Source organism: Pungitius pungitius, chromosome 9, assembly GCF_949316345.1.
Source record: "Pungitius pungitius chromosome 9, fPunPun2.1, whole genome shotgun sequence".
NCBI lineage: Eukaryota > Metazoa > Chordata > Actinopteri > Perciformes > Gasterosteidae > Pungitius > Pungitius pungitius.
This window is the reverse complement of record NC_084908.1, coordinates 12,554,138-12,574,306: the sequence shown is the minus strand read 5'-3', so window position 1 is coordinate 12,574,306 and position 20,169 is coordinate 12,554,138. Positions and strand designations below refer to the sequence as shown.

The 20,169-nt window shown below is 42.9% G+C and overlaps 1 protein-coding gene across 2 annotated transcripts; it reads right to left on the bottom strand.

Annotated features, from left to right (window-relative positions):
* Positions 1–187: 187 nt before the first annotated feature.
* Positions 188–20,156, bottom strand: prss12 (serine protease 12). Of its 2 annotated transcripts, none has more exons than XM_037470916.2 (13): positions 18,737–20,156; positions 18,163–18,301; positions 15,575–15,747; positions 15,270–15,420; positions 14,523–14,701; positions 13,705–13,846; positions 13,388–13,608; positions 11,147–11,288; positions 8,177–8,382; positions 7,380–7,458; positions 6,749–6,871; positions 4,081–4,376; positions 188–3,208 (listed from the first exon to the last, which is right to left on the bottom strand). In XM_037470916.2, the coding sequence occupies exons 1-13, from the start codon at positions 19,071–19,073 to the stop codon at positions 2,862–2,864; spliced, it is 2,535 nt and encodes an 844-aa protein (XP_037326813.2). In that variant the 5' UTR covers positions 19,074–20,156; the 3' UTR covers positions 188–2,861. The 2 variants fall into 2 exon arrangements, with proteins under 2 accessions (XP_037326813.2, XP_037326814.2); XM_037470917.2 differs by having other exon boundaries at positions 15,270–15,417.
* Between the last annotated feature and the right edge of the window lie 13 nt (positions 20,157–20,169).

Below are 20,169 nucleotides of genomic sequence, written 5' to 3'. Positions count from 1 at the left end.
GGTCCCTTTTTTGTAAGGGACTGAAATCATTTTGTGTAATCCACTTAACCATGATTAGAAGGAAGTGCATTAGTCAGGTGTTGCACATTTCACAGTCAAAAGTAACACAAATCCAAAAACCATATTTTATTTTTTTACCATCTTGTGCCATTAGTTGGCCCGTGAGAGTACTATAAGCAAATTTAATTATCGTCAGATGGCTCCCAACTCTTTTTCCCACATGTTGCCAAAGTTAATGGATGAAATAGACATTAGGAGAAGTACATGACCTGTGTATAATGAGACTTACGGTTCTTAACCACCTATTGTGACATCTAATATAGGCTCATAAGTGCTGAGGACTACAGCTAAAGGTTCAGTCAAAATAGCAAATACAATAATATAGTTCAACGGTACTACATTCATTATAAAGTCAATGGTAGTCTACTTCCTCATGTTAAATTATTGGAATATTAATGAAGTCGGAAAATCTAAATCAGTAGGCAAAAGCATCAAAACTAACATAAGAAAAGTAAAAATAAACTGAAAAATTGTTTAAACTTTCAGATTTCAGATTACATTCATTTAATTATTATGTATATCTAGATTTTTATCCAGAGTTTGCTTTCTATTTAATTTATATTTTTAAATGGCTCATAGAATCATATATAACCATGTTTTGTAGTACACGATAATGACCACTAGAGGACCATCTCACAAAGTACAACTGTGTTTTAGCTGAATAGTCCCTTTTAAAGGCCATTTCTGGCAAGTAGCTGCAGGGGTTCACAGTGTTACTTGTTTAAACGACTTGTCTAGACTTGGCAGGGACAGACACTCACAGAGTCTAGATCGAACAATAAATGCAGGAATATAAAGTATTGGAAACATGGTTTATAGTTTTATCAGCACATCACTAAACAAGTCTGCCTAATTAGTAGCCAGTAGTTTCAAAGACCTAAAATGTATAGTCGCTATATTGTCAACATTTGTACGTTTGTTGCTACTCACTCTAGCTGTCTTTCCCGTTCTCAAATCTTTGTTCGGTCAAAATGATTTTTATTTGACTTGTCAACGAGGACAACTAGATATATCGCTGGTTTTCCCATAACCTCTGTGAAAAACAAGTGACGCGTGGGTGTGTGTGTGTGTGTGCGTCAGTCAGTTACCCGTCTGCTGTGAAGGAATGACAACAATTTCGAAAGAACATACAGTACACGTTTTTACATTAGCAGACTACAGTCATTATGACTCAAAACTTTGAACGTCTTACCTTAACACACAACAACAAATAAAAAAATGTAAAAAGATTTTTGAAGAAATGTTACACTACATGAAACAACAACACATCATTCACATCAGCATTCTCTCCATTCAGTGTTGTAAAATCTGGGACTTTTACACAACTACACCAATCAACTGTACCAATATGACAAATGACCACAAGGAAAGGCTGCCGCATGTACCTACATTGTGCAGACTGCGATATTCCCACTGCTGATGTTATGATGTTATGTAATTGTAATGTAGTGAGGAGTAAATGTCGGAATGGAATGCAATGCTCGGAGAAGCGATGTCATCTTTGATTTCTTCCAGTAACTGTAACAATGCGTGGTCATGCTTAATCTGTAACGCGTAATCTTTTTGTGTTCCCTCAACTGTAAAAGTGTGATGCTCATGGGAAAAAAACCCTTTATCTCATCTCCTTGGCCTATGTCGCCTTCTGGCTCGGATGACTGCCGCCATTTTCACCAGGAGGCGTATGTGAGGAAACCCCCACTCTGGTTTACAACCGGTTCGACGGGCGGTTTCTGTACACAGCGCGGAATCTATATTCAGACGCACTTTACGCCTGAAAACAGAATATTTAAGCCTTTATGGAAACCTCCCACTTTTTGTGAGCGTCAGTTTCCGTGACAGGCAGTGTGTGCTTTTATCTCAGTGCGAGGTTTGAACATACCTCGGCAGGCTTTTACGCCCACATTGCTAAACAAATATGTCTGAAATGGGCACAAAAGCGTTAGTACAAGAGGCCCTTAGACTTTAGAAAGTAGTCCCTCCATTTCTCTGCAAATGTCGAGCAGCACTGGGAACAAGAAACAAGGACAAATACTGACCTATTATGAATGGCTGAGAAATTACAAAGACGTATAATCTGCTTTTTACACAGCAAAACAATGAGCACAATGGTCAAACGTTATGTGAACAATGATACAGATAAAGATAAAGAGGTTGAAACACATAGTTCGGTTTGGGAATTGTCATTATGACTTGAATACTTAACACAAAAGACCAGACTGTTGTGCATTAAGTAACTAAAGAGGGGTTCATAGTGCAGGTCTGCAAAGGGATATCATGCCAGATACTTGCTGTGCACGCATGATTGAGTACTGTTTTTTCTGGTCCCTTTAAAACATTTTTAAACACATGTTTCACATCATAAATTACATTATAATTTTATAACAAAAAACAATCAAATAAAATAAAACAATTATTGTAAAAAAATACACAATTTAGTGTATTGTTCAATGTCAGTCAAAACAAAAATACATTTGAGTTACACATTTGCCGTTTTCTTGAGAGGACATTTAACTCCAGTTAAATACTTGCAGCTCAAGAGAACATTAAATCATTCAAATAAGTGCCTCAGGATTAAGATCAATAAAAGAATGAAAGGACTTCCATTCTAAAAAATATGAAATATTTTCGTAAAAGGTTGATTGTTAATCAGGATGGACTTACATGACCGTATCATCAGCTGCTATCATCGGCACATCAGTTAATCCTAACATCTCTTGTTGTATCAGATGTCACCTGACCAGTTAATCACGGAAGTCACTCTGATCTCTCTGATCATGAATTTATTTGTCTTCACGAGTCAGTTACCTTTCGGAGTTTTTTTTTTTCTTCTCTTTTCTCTCATCACGTCCAATCACCTTGCGTATCCACGAGCTGAAAGCAGAGACTTTCGTGTAGACGCCAGGAGACCGCTGTGTCCTGCAGGCGTGGCCCCAGGACGTGACCCCGTAAACCACCCAACCCCCTCCCGGACGCTCACACACAAGTGGACCTCCACTATCGCCACGGCAACTGTCCACGCGCCTCTCCGACTGGATGCTTCCGGCGCACAGCATGCGGCTTGTGAAGGCGCTGTGGAAATGTTGCTGGCAGTGACGGCGGGGGAGCAAGGAGAGGGGCGCCTGCTGCAGGGTCTTGGAGTACGAACGGCCTGGAAATAAAATTAGGCAAAGCGTGAGAGTTTAAAAATGAGAGGCACAAAGTAGAGGGACACGCACAGACACACACTCACCTAGACATCCTAGCCTCTCAACAGGGGGGAACGTGTTTCCGCCTGAGCACGTACTCTTCGTAACTAAGTTGCAATAATTGATGACATCAGCTTGGCATGAAGAGCTCACAACCAGATGTGTGACCGTGTAAACTGACACATATCTGATTATAGGCAGGCAAGTGTAATTACTGGTGGAGGAATCACTTGTACTTTATATGCATTTGAAGTTGACCTTGAAAATAACTTGCATATGGCAGGAATACTGTGGTTATACTGTGGTTTTTCTGTCCAAATGTACCCCAGACTTTACCCCAAAGTCCCAGGATGTCATCCCTTTGTACAGCTACGTGTTAACTGATTTTATTTTAGTTCAATTAATTTGCATTTACAAAAGCCAATTTCTAGTAAATTAGTCTAGACATTTCTTTATGTCTTATTCCGTTAGCATGAATAAAGAAACAGGATCGACTTGGTTTGACCGGTTAAAGGTAAATTGGCTGAAAAGGAAGAGAATTGAACAACTATGAAATGTTTTCCCTGCTCATGACACGTGTTTGTGAACACTGCTGAAATTAACATTATGAAGGTGAAAAAATGTCGCTGGATCCGTCTTTTAATGCCATCTATGTGTTCTCTGTGCTGCTCTTGACTTAAGGGTCCTGGACGTTTCCACATACAGTGCCGCTAACGCGTTAAATGCTGGGATGAAGTCAAATCATGTCACGTCTTGCACCTCAAGGTCTCAGTATCCAGTTCCCCTCAACACACACACACACACACAAACACAACACGCACACACAGGCCCTCACCAGTGTCACCCCAGCCGGTAATGTGACAGTTGCTGGCCTGTTTGAGCACTCTTTCTTTCCTCACGGGCAGACAGGCAGGAAGAACATGGCGGCTGAACGAAACGCACTCCCCCGGCGTCTGGCCCACTGCCCCCGGTGACAGGCGGACCAGGGCCAGGTCGTAATCGTTGCTGTGGGAGTGGTAGCTGGGGTGGAGGACAATCTGATCGACGCCGTACTCCTCTTCATATTCCTCGAGGACGAGGGTGTGGTAGTCACCCACTCTAACTTTATACTGCTTGGTGCTGTTTCCGTACCTGCAGGAATGGATTAAAAGAGGTGTGTGTGTGTGTGTGTGTGTGTGTGTGTGTTTGAGTTAGTGAGCAATCCCACTGGTCACGCCAAAAAACACAGCACGGTAAAATGACGAGGGTCACATCACGGATAGTTCATCTGGAGCTTGAAACACTGAGCACACACACGTTTTTTTCCACTCAGGTCAGGAGAGAAGGAGAGAAGGAAAGGGAGAGGTGTGAATGAAGGGGAATCGAGCCCTGTCCAGTTACGACTGGGAGAGTGTTTCCGGATGGATTTCCTGACTTGGGAATGCCGCTCATTTGCGCACAGTACACTCGCACTATGAAAGGCCAGATCGGAGGAGAAGAATGGACTTTGAATGTGACATCTCAGTTACCTCTCAGAGGCTTTTGATGGGAATAACACTTCCACATCGGCTGGAGGTGTTACTGTTGGCCTGCTACCAGCGGTACAGCAGGAAGGTATAAATAGGTTTTAATATGTTGGCAGTATCTTGCCACTGGCCTGTGGTCAAATTGTATGAACCTATTAATGGTAATGGCAGTTCCAGGGATAAAGTATCACGTTTCACTGTAACGTCATCTGTGCAATTTAGAGAAAGAGGTGATGGGTTTTCTAGCTTGTTGATGTATTTGTTGGTTGTGGTTCGACTGTACTGTTGGTGCTTGTGTGCTTGCGTATCAGTCTACTTCTGTTACCATATAAAAAAAAGGCGAAAGTCGGAAGTCTGCATGCAGGAAATTGCTGTTCAGAGCTATCACAGCTGATCCTAACAGCTCGGAGCACTGAAGACTGCTTACAATGGCAAAAATAACAAACATCTCACATACACTTACATACACTTAAATACTTGAAAATTAAAAGTCTTCCAGAAATACTCTACAAAATGTTACTTTTGAAGGAATGTCAATTTGAGATGAATTACTGAAACCTGGCATATTAAGCAAAACCCTAACTTTACAGTAAGTAGTTTGTTTGGATAAAGCCTGTCATTAATTAACTCTTTCAGAAGCAAGCTGTGACATTAAATAACAAGAAAACAAGTTAAAGATGTTTGAGAATACCTATTGTGGCTGTTATAGTACCAAACGTGAAGTTTTAAATGACCTACCATTGTTAGTAAAGCTTGAAACAGTAAAAGGATTAATCTCAATCAACGCAACGACACTTGTGGTTAACTAATTACAGTCTTTCCGTTAATCAGTCATACAAGTTCTGATTGCTACACTCCCAGTGGTCTCTTTTTGCACCATAGCACACATGTTTTCTGTGTGTGGAGGAGGTGTACAAATCACATTGCAGAGGTTCCTGCATCAGTAGTATGACTCTGACCCTGGAATAGCTGGAGAAATGCCACTGAAAAAAGATGTAGGAAATTACCTCATCTTCTCTTTAATGGGGAAATGTATTTCCCAGAATTTAGACTTAATGGGGTCGGTAAAGACTTCTGTTTTTCCCCAACCCAAATGTTGGAACTAATACTTAAAATATGTAAATATATTATTCTAAACATATAGTCTGACAAAAGCAGATGTGCTGTTTAAATATTAAAGGCAGTCTCTGGGGGGTAGTCCCCTAACAACCGTTAACTTCTTCAGCTCTCACAAAACGTGTTTCTCTCTATTCACTCATTATTTATTTCTGTATGCCTCCTCTGCCTTATGCATTAAGAGATTGATTTAATTCAGGGGGGGCCGGGGGGGGGGGGGGGGGGTGCAATGCGGCGGCCCCCTGCCCAGATGAATTTTGGTCTCTATGCAGCACAACAACCCACTGACCGCTGCTTGCATTGTTGAGGTTCTCCTGCCCATGTCAGCCACAGACATAGTGAAAGAGTCAACGCTTTCTGGAGTTAATGCTGCAGGCAGAGGGAAATGGATCCGTATGTACACCTACGCTGAATAAAGATAACTTAATTAAACTCAAACCAATCCAAACAGACCACGTTAAAAGGTAGATCCGTGTGTGTTTGCACGTCTTTAAAAGGAGGAGGAGGAGGAGGGAGGGGTGGGGGGGTAATGGTGTGTTCAATCAGTACGGCATTTGGACATTTGTGGAATGCCACCACACCTATCACTGTCGCTGACAGAGGGAAATGCTGTCTGTTCAGCATTGTGGGCGTGTTGGAAAGCACAGGGGCCCGGATGAGAGGGAGCACGCTTTTTGTGTCACGTCTTTTGGGGCGCCTATGAACACAGGAAGGTACGTCAGTATGTCCTGAAATCCACGCCGAACCTGAAATTACCACGAGGCAAAGTGACTTTTAAAAGTTGAGCATGGTCTTTCATTGTGATCCGTTGGTGTGTAAGCAGACGTCATTGCATGTGTGTGTGTGTGTGTGTGTGTGTGTGTGTGTGTGTGTGTGTTTGACCTTTTGAAGCAGTGAGCCGAGGTGAGGACCCAGCAGGTATCAATGACAGTCGCTCCACACACCAACCTCCCGTCCCCTCGAGATCCTCGCAGTCGAACCGCAGCCTGCCAGGGCCAGCCACCCCTAGAAACACACGCGCGCACGGCCAGACACGCACACGTGAACACACAAGGAATTCGAAAAGTACACGGATGTACTAAAAAGAGACAATAATAATAAACAGTTATTGCCAAGAGGAATTCTATCCGAAAACGATTCCTGTGATTTTTTTGGGGGGAGGACACTAAACATTAGCATACCTGGCGAGCCGAAATGTAAACATCCGCACACACAAACGCACAAATATTTGTCTGGTGCTCTCTGCCCCGCTGCTGTGAGGGACACGGCACACAGACATATTCGCCGGAGTGTGGAACAGCCGTGTGTTGAAATATAACAAAATGTGAACTTATTTTTACTGCACACTTTTTTCAGGGAGTCGTGGGGAGGATGTGTGCCCCCTGTTATAGTAGTAGAGGAAACATTGTGCCTGGGGACTTGGAAAAGGGGTCAAATGTTCTGTTCCTACACGCTTCTTGCAGGTGCCCTCTGTTCTGTCATTCATCCCTCCTGTCCCTTCCAGCCAGCTTACCTCAGAGAGTTTGCTCCTCCTATGATTCGCCGCTGGCGAGTGTGTTTGAGCCGCAGACCACAAATTGAGTTGACAGGATCTGACAGAAACAAAAGAGGAGCCATCAGGGGTGTGTATGTGAGTGTGTGGGAGGGTGATCATTGTTTTACCATACTATTGGGCTCAGATGTTGCTCATGTTAAATATTTAGACTCCTTTAAAAGAAAAATAAACGCTTGAAATCGTTCAATACTATTAAATATGAACCTGAAATAAAGCTAAATAAATAAATTACTTTTATAGTCTGTGTTGATTGGGAACTCTAAATTGCCCGTAAGTGTATGGATGTGAGTTATGAATGGTTGTATGTTGCCCTACGATTGGCTGGGAACCAATCCAGGGTGTACCCCGTCTCTCGCCCCAAGTTGGCTGGCATGGACTCCAGCCCCCTCCACGACCCTGAGTGCAGGATAAGCGGTTTGAAGATGGATGGATGGATAGATGTGTGTCTGTGTGTACGTTAAGCTCTACAAGTTTTGGTTGAACCCTTTTTCAGTGGATCTAGTTCCTCTACTGAAGCGACAAAACACACGTGCACTGGTTTGACGTTCTGCAGTATGCGCATATGAGGAATAAAACAGCATATGTGCAGGTAACGGATAGCACTTTGTGAGTCTGCCCCGGCGTGTGACCGACAGGGTGCGGCGATTACAGCCCTATCTCCATTTTACCATCTGGCTTCGCACGAACTGAAGTCCTGTTCACTTTTCTGTCAGTCACAAGAGCTTCGAGTCAAAATAAAAACAGAGCTAACTGACCTTTGACCTCTTTGTAGCTGTGCTGTGGTTCCCCATAGTCACAGATGACCCCGGCATCCTCACTATGGCGACAGTTGTGTGTCCCGGGTGGCTGTTTGATGCAATCTGCTATCGAACGCTCCTCGCCGCTGCACTTCACGTTGTCCACGTGGATGGGCCCTGTCCCTTCCCCAAAGTACGCCATCACACGGGCCTTTGCCACGCCACTGTGGAGGACCCAGGAAAAGATTTTTATTGTCATTGCTAAATACATTTTGTTAAACTGGAAAAATACTTAATATTAAAGCCAGAGACCAAACAAACTGACATTTTTCAAGCATTGAATATGAAAAGAACAGGATGGCAACGCATTCACACACATGCAAATTCCCCAAACAGAAATAACACCAAAATAAAAGGGGGGTATAGGTATGTCTTGAGAAGCTTTGGGGCCAGTAGAAAGGACTGCTGTAAAGGACTAGATGTTATGAATTCCAACATTCCCAAAAAAATCCAGAAAGACACAAAGCGCTAGGCCCCATCAGAATTCAAACGTAGCTCCTTGAACATCTAGAAGAAGCCTGTGACCTGGACAACATGGACAGCATTTCAACATTACATTCAACAAAAATGTACTCAAATGAATTTTAAAACTCTAAACCCCACAGATGCCCTGGATTAATGTGCTTACAGCCTTTTTTTGTTTTTAAATGTACCAATGTCACCCCCCCCCCCCCCCCCCCCCCCCGGTCAACAACAATCTTCACACAATCTGATAACACAATGTATGTGTGGAACATCTCTGACTTTCTGAGCAAACAGCTAACATGTGACCCTGTAGGTTATGTGTGCCGGCGAAGGCTGCAGCAAGAATTAACATTTACAGATAACAGACTCTTAGGCTGCCTCCCTGGGGTTTAACAGGTTTGCAGGTCTTGTGACACTCAGTTCTCTGATTGAGACATTTAGTGTCGTGTGACCGTCTCCGATAACAACCGAAGCAGTACTTAACATGCAAAGCGGAAAACCATGCTTTTGTGTGCGTCAAACCTGTTTTGGATACCCCATGCTCAAGTTAGAAAGAATAGTTGGACTATTTTCGGTCCATGTACCGTGACATACCTTCAAAATATCCTAAAAATATCAGCCACACCTCTTGACTGCATTTTTGTTCACTTACACATTTTGCGATAGAGACGACAGAAGAAAAGACGCAGTCATGGTGACTTGAATGTATCTATTTTTTAGCTGCAGGTAACAGGCACTTTTTGTTTGGACAAACTTCAAACAAGTCCTCAATCTAAGACAATCCTCTTTATTTTCCCGTTTTTCACATGGTTATTACATCTTTATTATCGTTATTATAGCTCTAATGTTGTATGATCAACTATCCAGAGGCCTTTGTGTTCTGGTTTTTGTTGACCTTTTCTCCCTATTCAATTACATTTCTTGGTGAAAGTTGACTGTTTTGTGTTGACTAACATCTCCAGATTTTTAAGCTCAATCACTCATGTTTCCTGCCTCCTTGATTATCCAAAAAACAAGTCACCTTTGCTTCCAAGTAAGTCAAGGTTCTCAGGTTATTGGTGCAAAGACTGTTCAGAGCATTCCAGTCCCTATCCTAGGCTTTAAAACACTTGCAAATTAAGTTGTTGCTAAAAAATGTCCAACGTGCACGTTTATTGCATTTTAATCTTGCTTCTTATTCGAGGTAACTGTGGGTCAAACTGTTGGATGTAAATATAATTTGCGTGTGAAAGTGTGTGTGTGTGTGTGATTTCTTTTGTTTTATTGCCCCCGGAGCAACCTCTATCCCTTGGGGACCTCTTGTTTATGTAATGACCTTTCACCACACCCTGTGTGAGACAGAATGATGATCCGTACAGGCCTCTTACACACCTCCAACACGCTTTTTCTCTTTCACGCTTATGTGTTCCAGATGTGGCTTTCATTTACACACAGATGTGTCACAGAAGATTGGGTGACTAAAGCTTGCTGAACCCCTCAGGAGTAGAGTTTTTTAAGCGTGCGAGATATCGAAAATGCGTCTGCGGGACCTGGGGCATTTCCCTGGGAATTCCTAAAGACTAAAAATGTGGTTTCAAGTTGTGAAGTGTGAACTAGGAATGAGGAAGGAGTCTTCTGAAAAATGAATGAGAAGTTTCCCTGAAAGTTTTCAATGTTAAGAGAGGACATGAAGGTGGTTTATTACAGTCCAGTTATCCCCTGTCATCTCATTGCCAATGTTTTGGAAATCCGAACAGCGGGGGGGGGGGGGAATAATTGTACACGAGAGAATGGGATGAGGTAGTTGGCCTTCCTTCACCATGTCGGGTCACTGTGAATGCGTCACATGCACAATTAGCCTGCTCTCTAATTGGGTGTTTATCTTGGCTCTGCAAAAGGGCACAACTAACACCCCTAATAAAGGCAGCTGGCAGCACAGCAGAGGGTATCAGAAGAGCTCACAAACTTGAGGATTGATTAATAAAATAAATGAATCTTTAACCATTCAAAGCATACTTTGGTTTATTCGTTGTAGGTCTTGAGACTTGAAACTTGAGATGTGCGTGATGAGGTGCAAACTGAAAGCAGAAGGGTTGAGAGATGAAAGGCGGACTGAGAAAGCGGGAGCAACTGTGTAAGACAGATGCCGAGTTTAAAAAGCGGGGACCGAATTTTGCATCCAGAGGCAGTCTGGATTCACTTAAGCAAGTGAAATGTATAGTGATCCCATTGCAAAGACTTAACTGACCTGTCAAACTGTAAAAGTGAATTCACTTTTCATGTTTTCCGCCCAACATTTTTCACTTTCTCAAAAGTGAATGATTCCAGGTTTTCTCGGCCAGCTGTTGAAGAAAACTGTACATGTTTAGGTAGTTTAGGAGTTTCCACTTCTTTCCGACAATCTCCCTTCTTTCTAACATTGCGTTTCACTTCTTTTCCGTAAAATTCCCCCATCTCTCCAAAGTGAAAGTTGTACATACAAACCTGTATCCTAACTGTCGGCACACCACCTCGGCGTCACGATCAGTCCATCCGTCATCACATACAGTCCCCCATTGTCCAGACAGATAGAGCTCCACTCTGCCTTCTCTCGGGCTCTCTCCTCCCACAAGTCTCATCGGCACACCTGGAGAACACACACGCGCACAAATGCACAACATGCACTTATTTATTTCTGTTCTCTGACGTCAACCCCCAAAACCTTGAATCTATAAATAATCAGACATTACACACGTACACAAAAAAAAACAGGGCCTCTGGGCTAGCATGTCCAGTGAATGTTCCAAAGAATGACAACATGAGCTATTTGTATTGCCCTCACCTTTTTCACATGATCCCTTTCTCTCTCAAATGGCATTCACATAGAATCCATCATCATTTGTCTGCACCCAGACGCACACACACACACAGTACACGCACACACACTAACCGCATTTACGAGAAAGCTGATGTCTTTTCCACCTGCAGCGGATCAGGATCAGCTTACACTCTTGAAAGGTCTTGTCAATTATATTACTTTAATGTGTAAAGTGTGTCGCTGTGGATTGTGTATATGTGGCACAAATGAGTTGTGCGAGGGGGATTAAGGTAGGCAGCTAGAATTCATTATGGGAATGTTTACTTCTCTGTTGGTGTTTGCCGTGGAAGAAATGGTCATCTGTCGCTCCCTTAGAAAAACCAACACCTCTCAGCACGCACACACGTTCAATTTCTGCTCTGATTCAACCTTAATGTGATGGTCTCCCTCACCAGACACCACCAGAGAGAGGGTTCAAAGCAAAGCCTGGCTTATCTGCTTTGTCTCCTTTTCCAAAAACAACACAAACTAATCTGCCTGGAGCATGTCGAGCGGGACAGAAGGATTTGTGTGCACACAAACGCCCAAAGAAATGCACACAAACACACACACACACGCCACGCCGCAATGACACTGGTTCTCCAGATTGTTTGTCCAGTGCCACTCAGAAAAAATGTGAGCAATGTGTATCAGTACTTAAAGTACAAGCATGATGTATTATTTTTTGTGATGTTCACCAGACTTTTCAGACTGATATCTGTTACGTTCACATTATACAACATTTATACAGTATGTTGTGACATCTGAGCCACTCCTGGTTCCATTCAGCCCTTTGCTTACGCATCTTTATGGCTGTCTACAGGCTACATATAAAAGCTTGATTGATGTTGCTGCCATTCCACCCGTTCTCCCTCTTTCGGCAAGTAGTAACACCACTTAACCTTTCTGTCTATTCTTATAAAAAGGTGCCTCTGGGAACATCTCTGTCCACTAGTATCTGATACTTATGGTGTTGCATTTGGGGCCTGAAGGAGACTTACTTTTAGGGTAAAAGTTAGATCCATTTAATGATGACGACTTTACAAGCGTCGCAGGAACAAAGGCAGGAAAAGCCAACAAACATCTGTGCCTATTACAGCTAAGACTCACATCATCTTCTATATGTCTGTTGGAGAATGTTGGCTTTATTCATATAAGTGGGATGAGATCAAATTGAAGGGAGATCTGAGGGACAGATTTCAGATCAGCTTGCACTTCCATTACCGGGTTTCATGAAGTGATAGAAATGACATCATTGGGTTCGGCTGTTTTACCTTTTTCACTAACTTTCAAGTATGTGTTCTCTCTGTTAAGCTACTTCTACTCATATATAATATGCATATATAATTATTCATTTCTAATAATACATTTGTATTGTTATTCTTTAAAAATTTCAAAAAAATATATTTTTCACAAAATAAAAAATCTCAACTGAAAGGGGGTGAAAGGTCAGTGGTTAGGAGCTTGAAGCATTTCAGCTGTAAAAGTTTGAAAGTTCAAACCAACTACGAAAAATGAGTAACCAGTGCAGAGAAACTAAAATAGTGTTTTATTGTCTCCAACTGGACCTTAAAAAATAACTTGAGAAACACTTTACTTGAAAAGTAACGCAGTTTATAGATATAGATATACTGTATATATATACTATATATATAATATAGATATCATTTTTTCATCTTGAATCACTGTGAAACAGGACTGAAGTGAGAGTTGTACAATAAGTAATATAAGGAATGATATTGAAAAACACTAAAACAGGATTCGGGGAGCTTCTGTATATAATGATGATGAATTTGGAATTTACTAAAAAGGGGTATTTGAAAAAAAGCATTGCAATATCTCATTAAATACATAGAAAAAAACATTTAAATGGTCTCACTGTATCTTACTTGCTGGAAGACTCTCTCCAATGCGATCAGGGTTACATTTGATGTTAACATCTTCATGGTGTGTGCAATCATGACGGAGCCACTCCTTCCTGCTGCACAGGAGCAGGCCAGGCTCTTTCCCTGTGCAGCTCACATCATCCAAAAGAATGGGACCTGACCCCACCCCGAAGCGTTGGACTGGTGTGATGTCCAGTCCTTCGGAAAGGAGTGTCTCACCTAATCTGGAAGGTAGACACGTATACACACAAGCGCTCGTATTTTCTGTTTATTAATGTTGATATGTTATCGTATGTACGGTATGTACATGAATATATTACCTGTAACCAAGTTGTCGACAAACGACCTGTGTGTTTGAGTCTGTCCAGCCGTCATCGCACACTGTTCCCCAGCGACCGCCGTAAAATACTTCTAAGCGCCCCTCGTATCTGCGCGTGCCCCCTAACAACCTAACAGAACCATCTGGAGATGAAAAACAGAGGGAAGCAGAGTGAGGTACTAATGAGCTTATTTGGATTTTTTACTGGCTTTTCATCCTCATGAAGCTTTTTTTAGTCCAAAAAAAGATTCAGTTATTGCTATTGATCTCAATCTTGTAACAAAACGCAGTCATTTTTGGTTCCAAACAGCTCTGTGAGATCCTGATTTGACTTGTCTGCAGTCTGCAGCTTGGATTCAGTTGTAAAGCCTTCTACCTTCCCACATTGATCACCTGGCAACCAACTATACCCTCGATCCTCTACGTGTAGGTGGTGAAACCACACGGATGAGCATAGTCAACCACTTTATTTAGGTCTATTCACCATGAGCTCTACCAAAAGCACCCTTCTGAGGCCGTTCCCCTCGGACCCTTCTCTACAGGGTCTTTGAATTGTTTTTCCCTCATCAGACCAATAGTTTATATCGTACCTTTCTGACTAGTCCTAACAGGAAAGGCCCAGGTATAACGAATAACTTAAATGATTGCTCAGTTACTGTGTTTGACACGACGAAAGGTTGCAGGAACACAGCTTCAGGGTTCGTGGATAAATGCAAACCCGTCTGCAACCAATAGGTTTTCATTTCTTGCATCAATATGTGTAGTATGAACTATGTGAATGTTATGGGTTGTGCATGCCAAGATGGATCCTTGTTCTACCTGTAAGAGGGTTACAGGACACTCCTGCATCTTCAGAGTGCAGACAGTTATGTTCCCCCCAGGCACTTTTTGGACACTGCTCCAGAGTGAGCTCATTGCCCGTGCAACGCACCTCGTCCAGCAACACATGACCTGAACCCTTGCCAAAATGTGCCTGGCCCCAGGCCCTTGCCACACCGCTACAAAGGACATAGAAGCACAGAAGAAAGCGTTGGCTTGCAGAAGTACTGATTCAATGAAAAACAGGCCGGCTTGCAAATTGTGGGGGAACACATGTGTTTTGAATACACTGGATGTTGAATGGGATAATCCTATTGTATTACAAATAAACCTTTTTAAAATGACTAGTTACGCATGTCTGTGAATACATTGACAACACCAACACTACATTGGCATAGACACAATATGGACACACAAACATTTGCGGAGCGTGTAGTGTTGCTAAATATGCATATCTCTGTGGTACTAGACTTCATGCAGGAACAATGAGCCTGATTCATTGTCTGACCCCCAGATGTTCTTTACTGCTTGCTCTTCTCTCTGTGTGTCTTCGAATAGAAAGAATTCTTCTCATTCTCTTTCGCAGACAGATGGAGAGACACACGACTGGACACCCACACCCTCACGTTAACTTCCATCTCCACAGTTTTCCTCTTTTTCCTCATGCTCATGCTCAATGTTTTTAATTGATGCTTATTACTAGTAAGTATTAATCTGAATATGAACATTGAATATAAGTCTCATCACCTCAGCCCCAACTGTCGACACACAACCTCTGCATCGCTGTTGTCCCATTGGTCATCACATACGGAACCCCACTGTCCTGCATGGAATACCTCCACTGTGCCCTCAGACTGTGATTGCCCTCCTACCAGCCGTATAGGGAGCGCCACTACTGCTGAAAAAAATATATATATACATTATCACATACTCTAATTGAATCCCCACTATTCAGAACATAAACATAAAGACTTAGAGTCGTCAGATGTCATTAATGTGCAAACCTCTATCCATCCATCTCAATCATAGAATTCATTGGGAGGAATGTGTACCTTGGTGTTGTATGCAAGTGACGGCAGCAACCAGGGGACATTCCCCCCCATTCCACGTAGTCTTAGGACACTGGAGCAGGTCTGCCTCCTCTCCCTGGCAATGGACCGCCCTCCAATGTAGTTTGACCATGCTCGGACGAAACAGGGGAACTTCCCGTGCTCGACCGGAGATCCTGGAAAGGGGTCCAAAAGCAAAACACGTTTCTATAACCAGTGTGAAATATTTATTTCGACAGGGATGTTGTAGTTTCAGATAGCAGAAAGACAGGGAAAGCAGGAGGTGAAGAGTGGAATAACATGTAACAAAGGGCACTAGCTGGAGTCCGAGCCTTAATGAACGATAGATGTGCACTCTACATGGAAAACTACTAGGAACCCCTGAAACAGTATTTTTATTGTATTAACAATTTTAAAGAAAAATGCAACCTCACAAAAGTTGCTTGACACTTATTACTCAATTTCATCTGAGATCAGTCCTGGAGCCAGCCAAAAGGCAAACTATCTCAGAGGAAGAAGTACAGTTAGTAACGTCCGATAGCAGCAACCCTTATCCATCTGTATGTTCACCATCTGCCGTTCCAGGGCCAAGGCGGTCAGCTGTTTTACATCCAACAGCTTCAGTAACTGTGAAAATCATCACCAACCATTCCATCTGACATCTGTCTGACATTCGCCCTGTTTCCTCTACGCAGACGGTTTTCATTGACTCCCGTGTGGATATGCACGCACAGGCATGTGTTGGTGTCAGCGCTGACGTGTCGCATGTTAACGCAACGTCTCTGTCCTCCAGGGCAACAAATACGCTTTTTCAACCGACTACGCCCCATCTTAGGAACGCTGTCCATATGTATGATCTGTCTGTTAGCTCCCTTGAGACGCCGCTAATCAGTTGCTCCTCCAGCATGAAACCATCTCCAAATGAGACACAGTCATCCATGTGTATACATATGTATGTATGTGTGTGTGTGTGGGGGGGGGGGGGGGGAGAAACAAAGGCAAAGAGAGAGTTGGTTACAAGGTAAATAGCGGTGCACTAAATGTATTTAAGTACCTCAGGGGAGTGGGCTGGTGGATCGGAATGCATGGGTCACACAGGAAAAGTACAAAGACTGTGGAAAAAGTGCGTGCATGTGTCTGTGACTTACACAGCAAATTTGAGTGTTGAATACAACGTCATTTAGCCGATGCTTTTATCAGAAGCAACTTGTGTTGCATTTTTAACCCACGGTGTTTACATATTAGCAATTCAGGGACACTTTGCATTGGAACATGGGTAAGCCAGGGTTCGAACCAACAACCCTGTGGCTCCTGGCGCACAATCCTTGCGCCATATTACATGGAGTTAAGCCTGATACCAAGAAGGGTGACACTGTACAGTTACATTTCAATCCTATCAAAGAGTTAATTAAACTCTATATGGAAGTAAATCTGTGTCATCGGGGGTTGAAATAAAAAGGTGATTGAATTTCTAGCACTGAATATTTATGCAAAAAACTCAACCTAAAAAAAATCACTGTTAAAATATTCAGCCGCAAAAAAAGTCATGGTTACAATATTCAGCCCAAAAAATTCAGCCGCAAAAACACCAACATCCGGGACACTAAGGAAGAGCAATCGATTCTAGATTCAAGATCAGGAGCGTGCGTCAAGCTAAAGGAGCGAGCACCCAAAACACCTTTGGCTTCGGATTGTAGCCATGTCCAATAATAACGGGGCTTTAACTCTTCTTTAAACTTTAAACAAACACGCACGCGTAGCTAAACCAGTAGTTCAAAAACCAGTAGGTTGAAAAACCAGTAGGCACGTAACACCGTCACTGAAAAATGGGTCCTCGTTTCAGACTTTATGAGCAAATACAGGATCCCTTTGAGATAAATTTTAAAGCCTCGCATTAAGACGTACATCCCTTTATGTAAGACTCTGCGCTACTTGCAGGTCGCTGTGTTGTGACAGTCTGTTAATGTACAAATGTGAGCTGTCTGTTACGGAATCTTACACACAAACCACACTGATGGCATAAAAAAGAGTTAAAGCCCCGGTATTATTGGACATGGCTACAATCCGAAGCCGAAGGTGTTTTGGGTGCTCGCTCCTTTCGCTTGACGCAGGCTACTGATCTTGAATCTAGAATCGATTGCTCTTCCTTAGTGTCCCGGATGTTGGTGTTTTTGCGGCTGAATTTTTCAATCACGATTTAATTTCATGACACAGATTTACTTCCATACTCTACTGAGTGTTGCAAATTAATCTGATCTTGGCACTGGATAATGACTCCAGCTCTTCCGCACAATTGACTCTGTAAGAGTTGAATCTTTTTGCAGTGTGATTTCAACACTGCACGTCAACACTTTGGCCCAACACCGGAAAATAAACTCTGAATTTTGCTGTGTACGCTTACATTACCACAAAATTCCATTACACTCTCGCCATTCGCCAGACCCCTGTGGACTGATTCCCATTGTGAATGTATATGACCGATGGGGTTTGTAATGGCACCTGTGTCGGAACATGTGTGTAAAAAAGGGAAAAAAAGAAAGAGGCAGAGAGAGTGGCAAAAATTGCATGTGTATGCACTTGCGATCTCTCACCCCTTGCCCAGCTGTCTGCAGACCACTGCTGCGTCTACGTCCCCCCAGCCATCGCTACAGACGGAGCCCCACACTCCTCCCAGGTAGACTTCTACCCTGCCGTCGAGCTTGGAGCGGCCTCCTTGCAGACGCACAGAGCCTGGGATGGAAAGATTATATAGAACACACAAAATGGGGGGGAGGTACAATATGACACAAAAGAGATAATATTTTTATCATATATATATACAGTATGTATGAAAGATAGAAAAGCACTGAAACTGGGGGAAAAGTTGGGATACAAAAAATGGTAATTTCCAAATAGAAGTGACAAGCAGCCAACTCACACCTGGGACATATTTAGGTGTACACATGTTTAATTGTTTAAGGGTGGAAGTTGTCTGGACAGTTGCACACCAAATCCAACACAACTGTTATCTGCAATATATCAGACTGCATTGCTTTTTAGTATGAGCTATTTCATTTGGGGTTTGTGTGTGAGTAATTTGCGTTTTTGTTTCTGACATAACGTTATTTATAGAACTGACAGAAAAGAGTAGCCTACGGCTGCTTGGCCGTGGGCCTGCGTGTTTACCTTGTTTACAGTCACAGTAACCCCAGTCCACGCGTCCTTTGTGGTTCCTGAAAAAGCACCAGGGTCGAATCCTGCCGTCCGGGTTGCGACACCGACTGTGTTCTCCCAATCCCTTGCCCGGGTAGCGTTCCCTGAAGCCGTCCACTTCGGTCCAGTTCATGCACCGGGTGCCGGACTCGGTGACGTCTATCGCTCCCTGGTAGAAGCCGCCTTTCCCACGGCTCTGAATGCAGTCGGTGAACGGCAGGATGAATGAAGGGGCGCTACTGGAATGACAGAAGACACTATTCGGGGCGAAAAGCGCGGCTGTTAATAAAGCGACGAATCCCGCATTCATGTTTGGTCTCTGGTTTGTCGGCAGAGGGGAACGATGCCTAAATCCTCAGCAGCTTCTATCATCATCTGAAGAGGCGTTTCGCAGTCAGCCTCATCGACCTGCCGTGGGACCAGAGTGAGAACCGGGAAAGGAGAAACGACGCGGATCAATAAAGATCCCATTTGCGTGGGCTACTGACCGATCAGCCTCCAGCAGAAATCCAATACTGGAGGCACTTCCTGCTATATTGAGGCGATTTCCCCATTTAAATTATACGGGGCTATTTTTTTAATAAAAAATACATATAACTTAAACGGAAACAAAGTCTTATTGTTGTATAAAGCAAATTTGCAGAAAGTAAAGGGGAGGGGTGTGTGTGTGTGTGTGGGGGGGGGGGGGGGGGTAATCCAATATAATTCTCAACTATACTGTAAATGGTCAGCTGTGTATAGTATTAGGTAATTCTCTTACAATAATTATAATATTTTATTGCTCAGGTAACACGACAGTGCCCAAAAAGTCAGGAAGCTTAATCGTTTGATTTTACTTGGTAGTTTTGTGATTTATGACTTTTGAAGTACGTCCAACACGAATTTACAGCATAGAACCCAGTAATAATATGTTCACATCAATTCATAAGTCAGCAACACTTTTACTAGCAACATTAGCTCGGGCATTCAAAAATTGTTTTGAAAGTAGCCACTTTAGTTATGCACAACTGATATAATGCAGATTTGGCGCAGAACGCTAGTAAATCGGGAAGTATTGTATAAATGCTTTCGCTTTCGCCATCCCTTTTTTCTGTTGCAATGCAGTGACAATGGCGATAACCGACAGAGACGGAACCAAAGAGCTCCTCTAGTGCTGCGTCTCCCTCGAAGTATTATCTGATTGGAGGAGAGATTTGGTAACGTCAAACTAAAGCGCCCTGGATAATGACGTCAACACCCCGCGTCAATTCATTGCCAGAAGTATGCACTCCTAATTCGAACCGGCAGCCCCCGGAACTCGTTTAGATGGGCGGTGTGGACACTCGATATACCGCTCCGTTATCTGATTGACCCTGCACTGCGAACTTTGTTACGAATGCACAAATCTCTAAATGATTGAGACTACA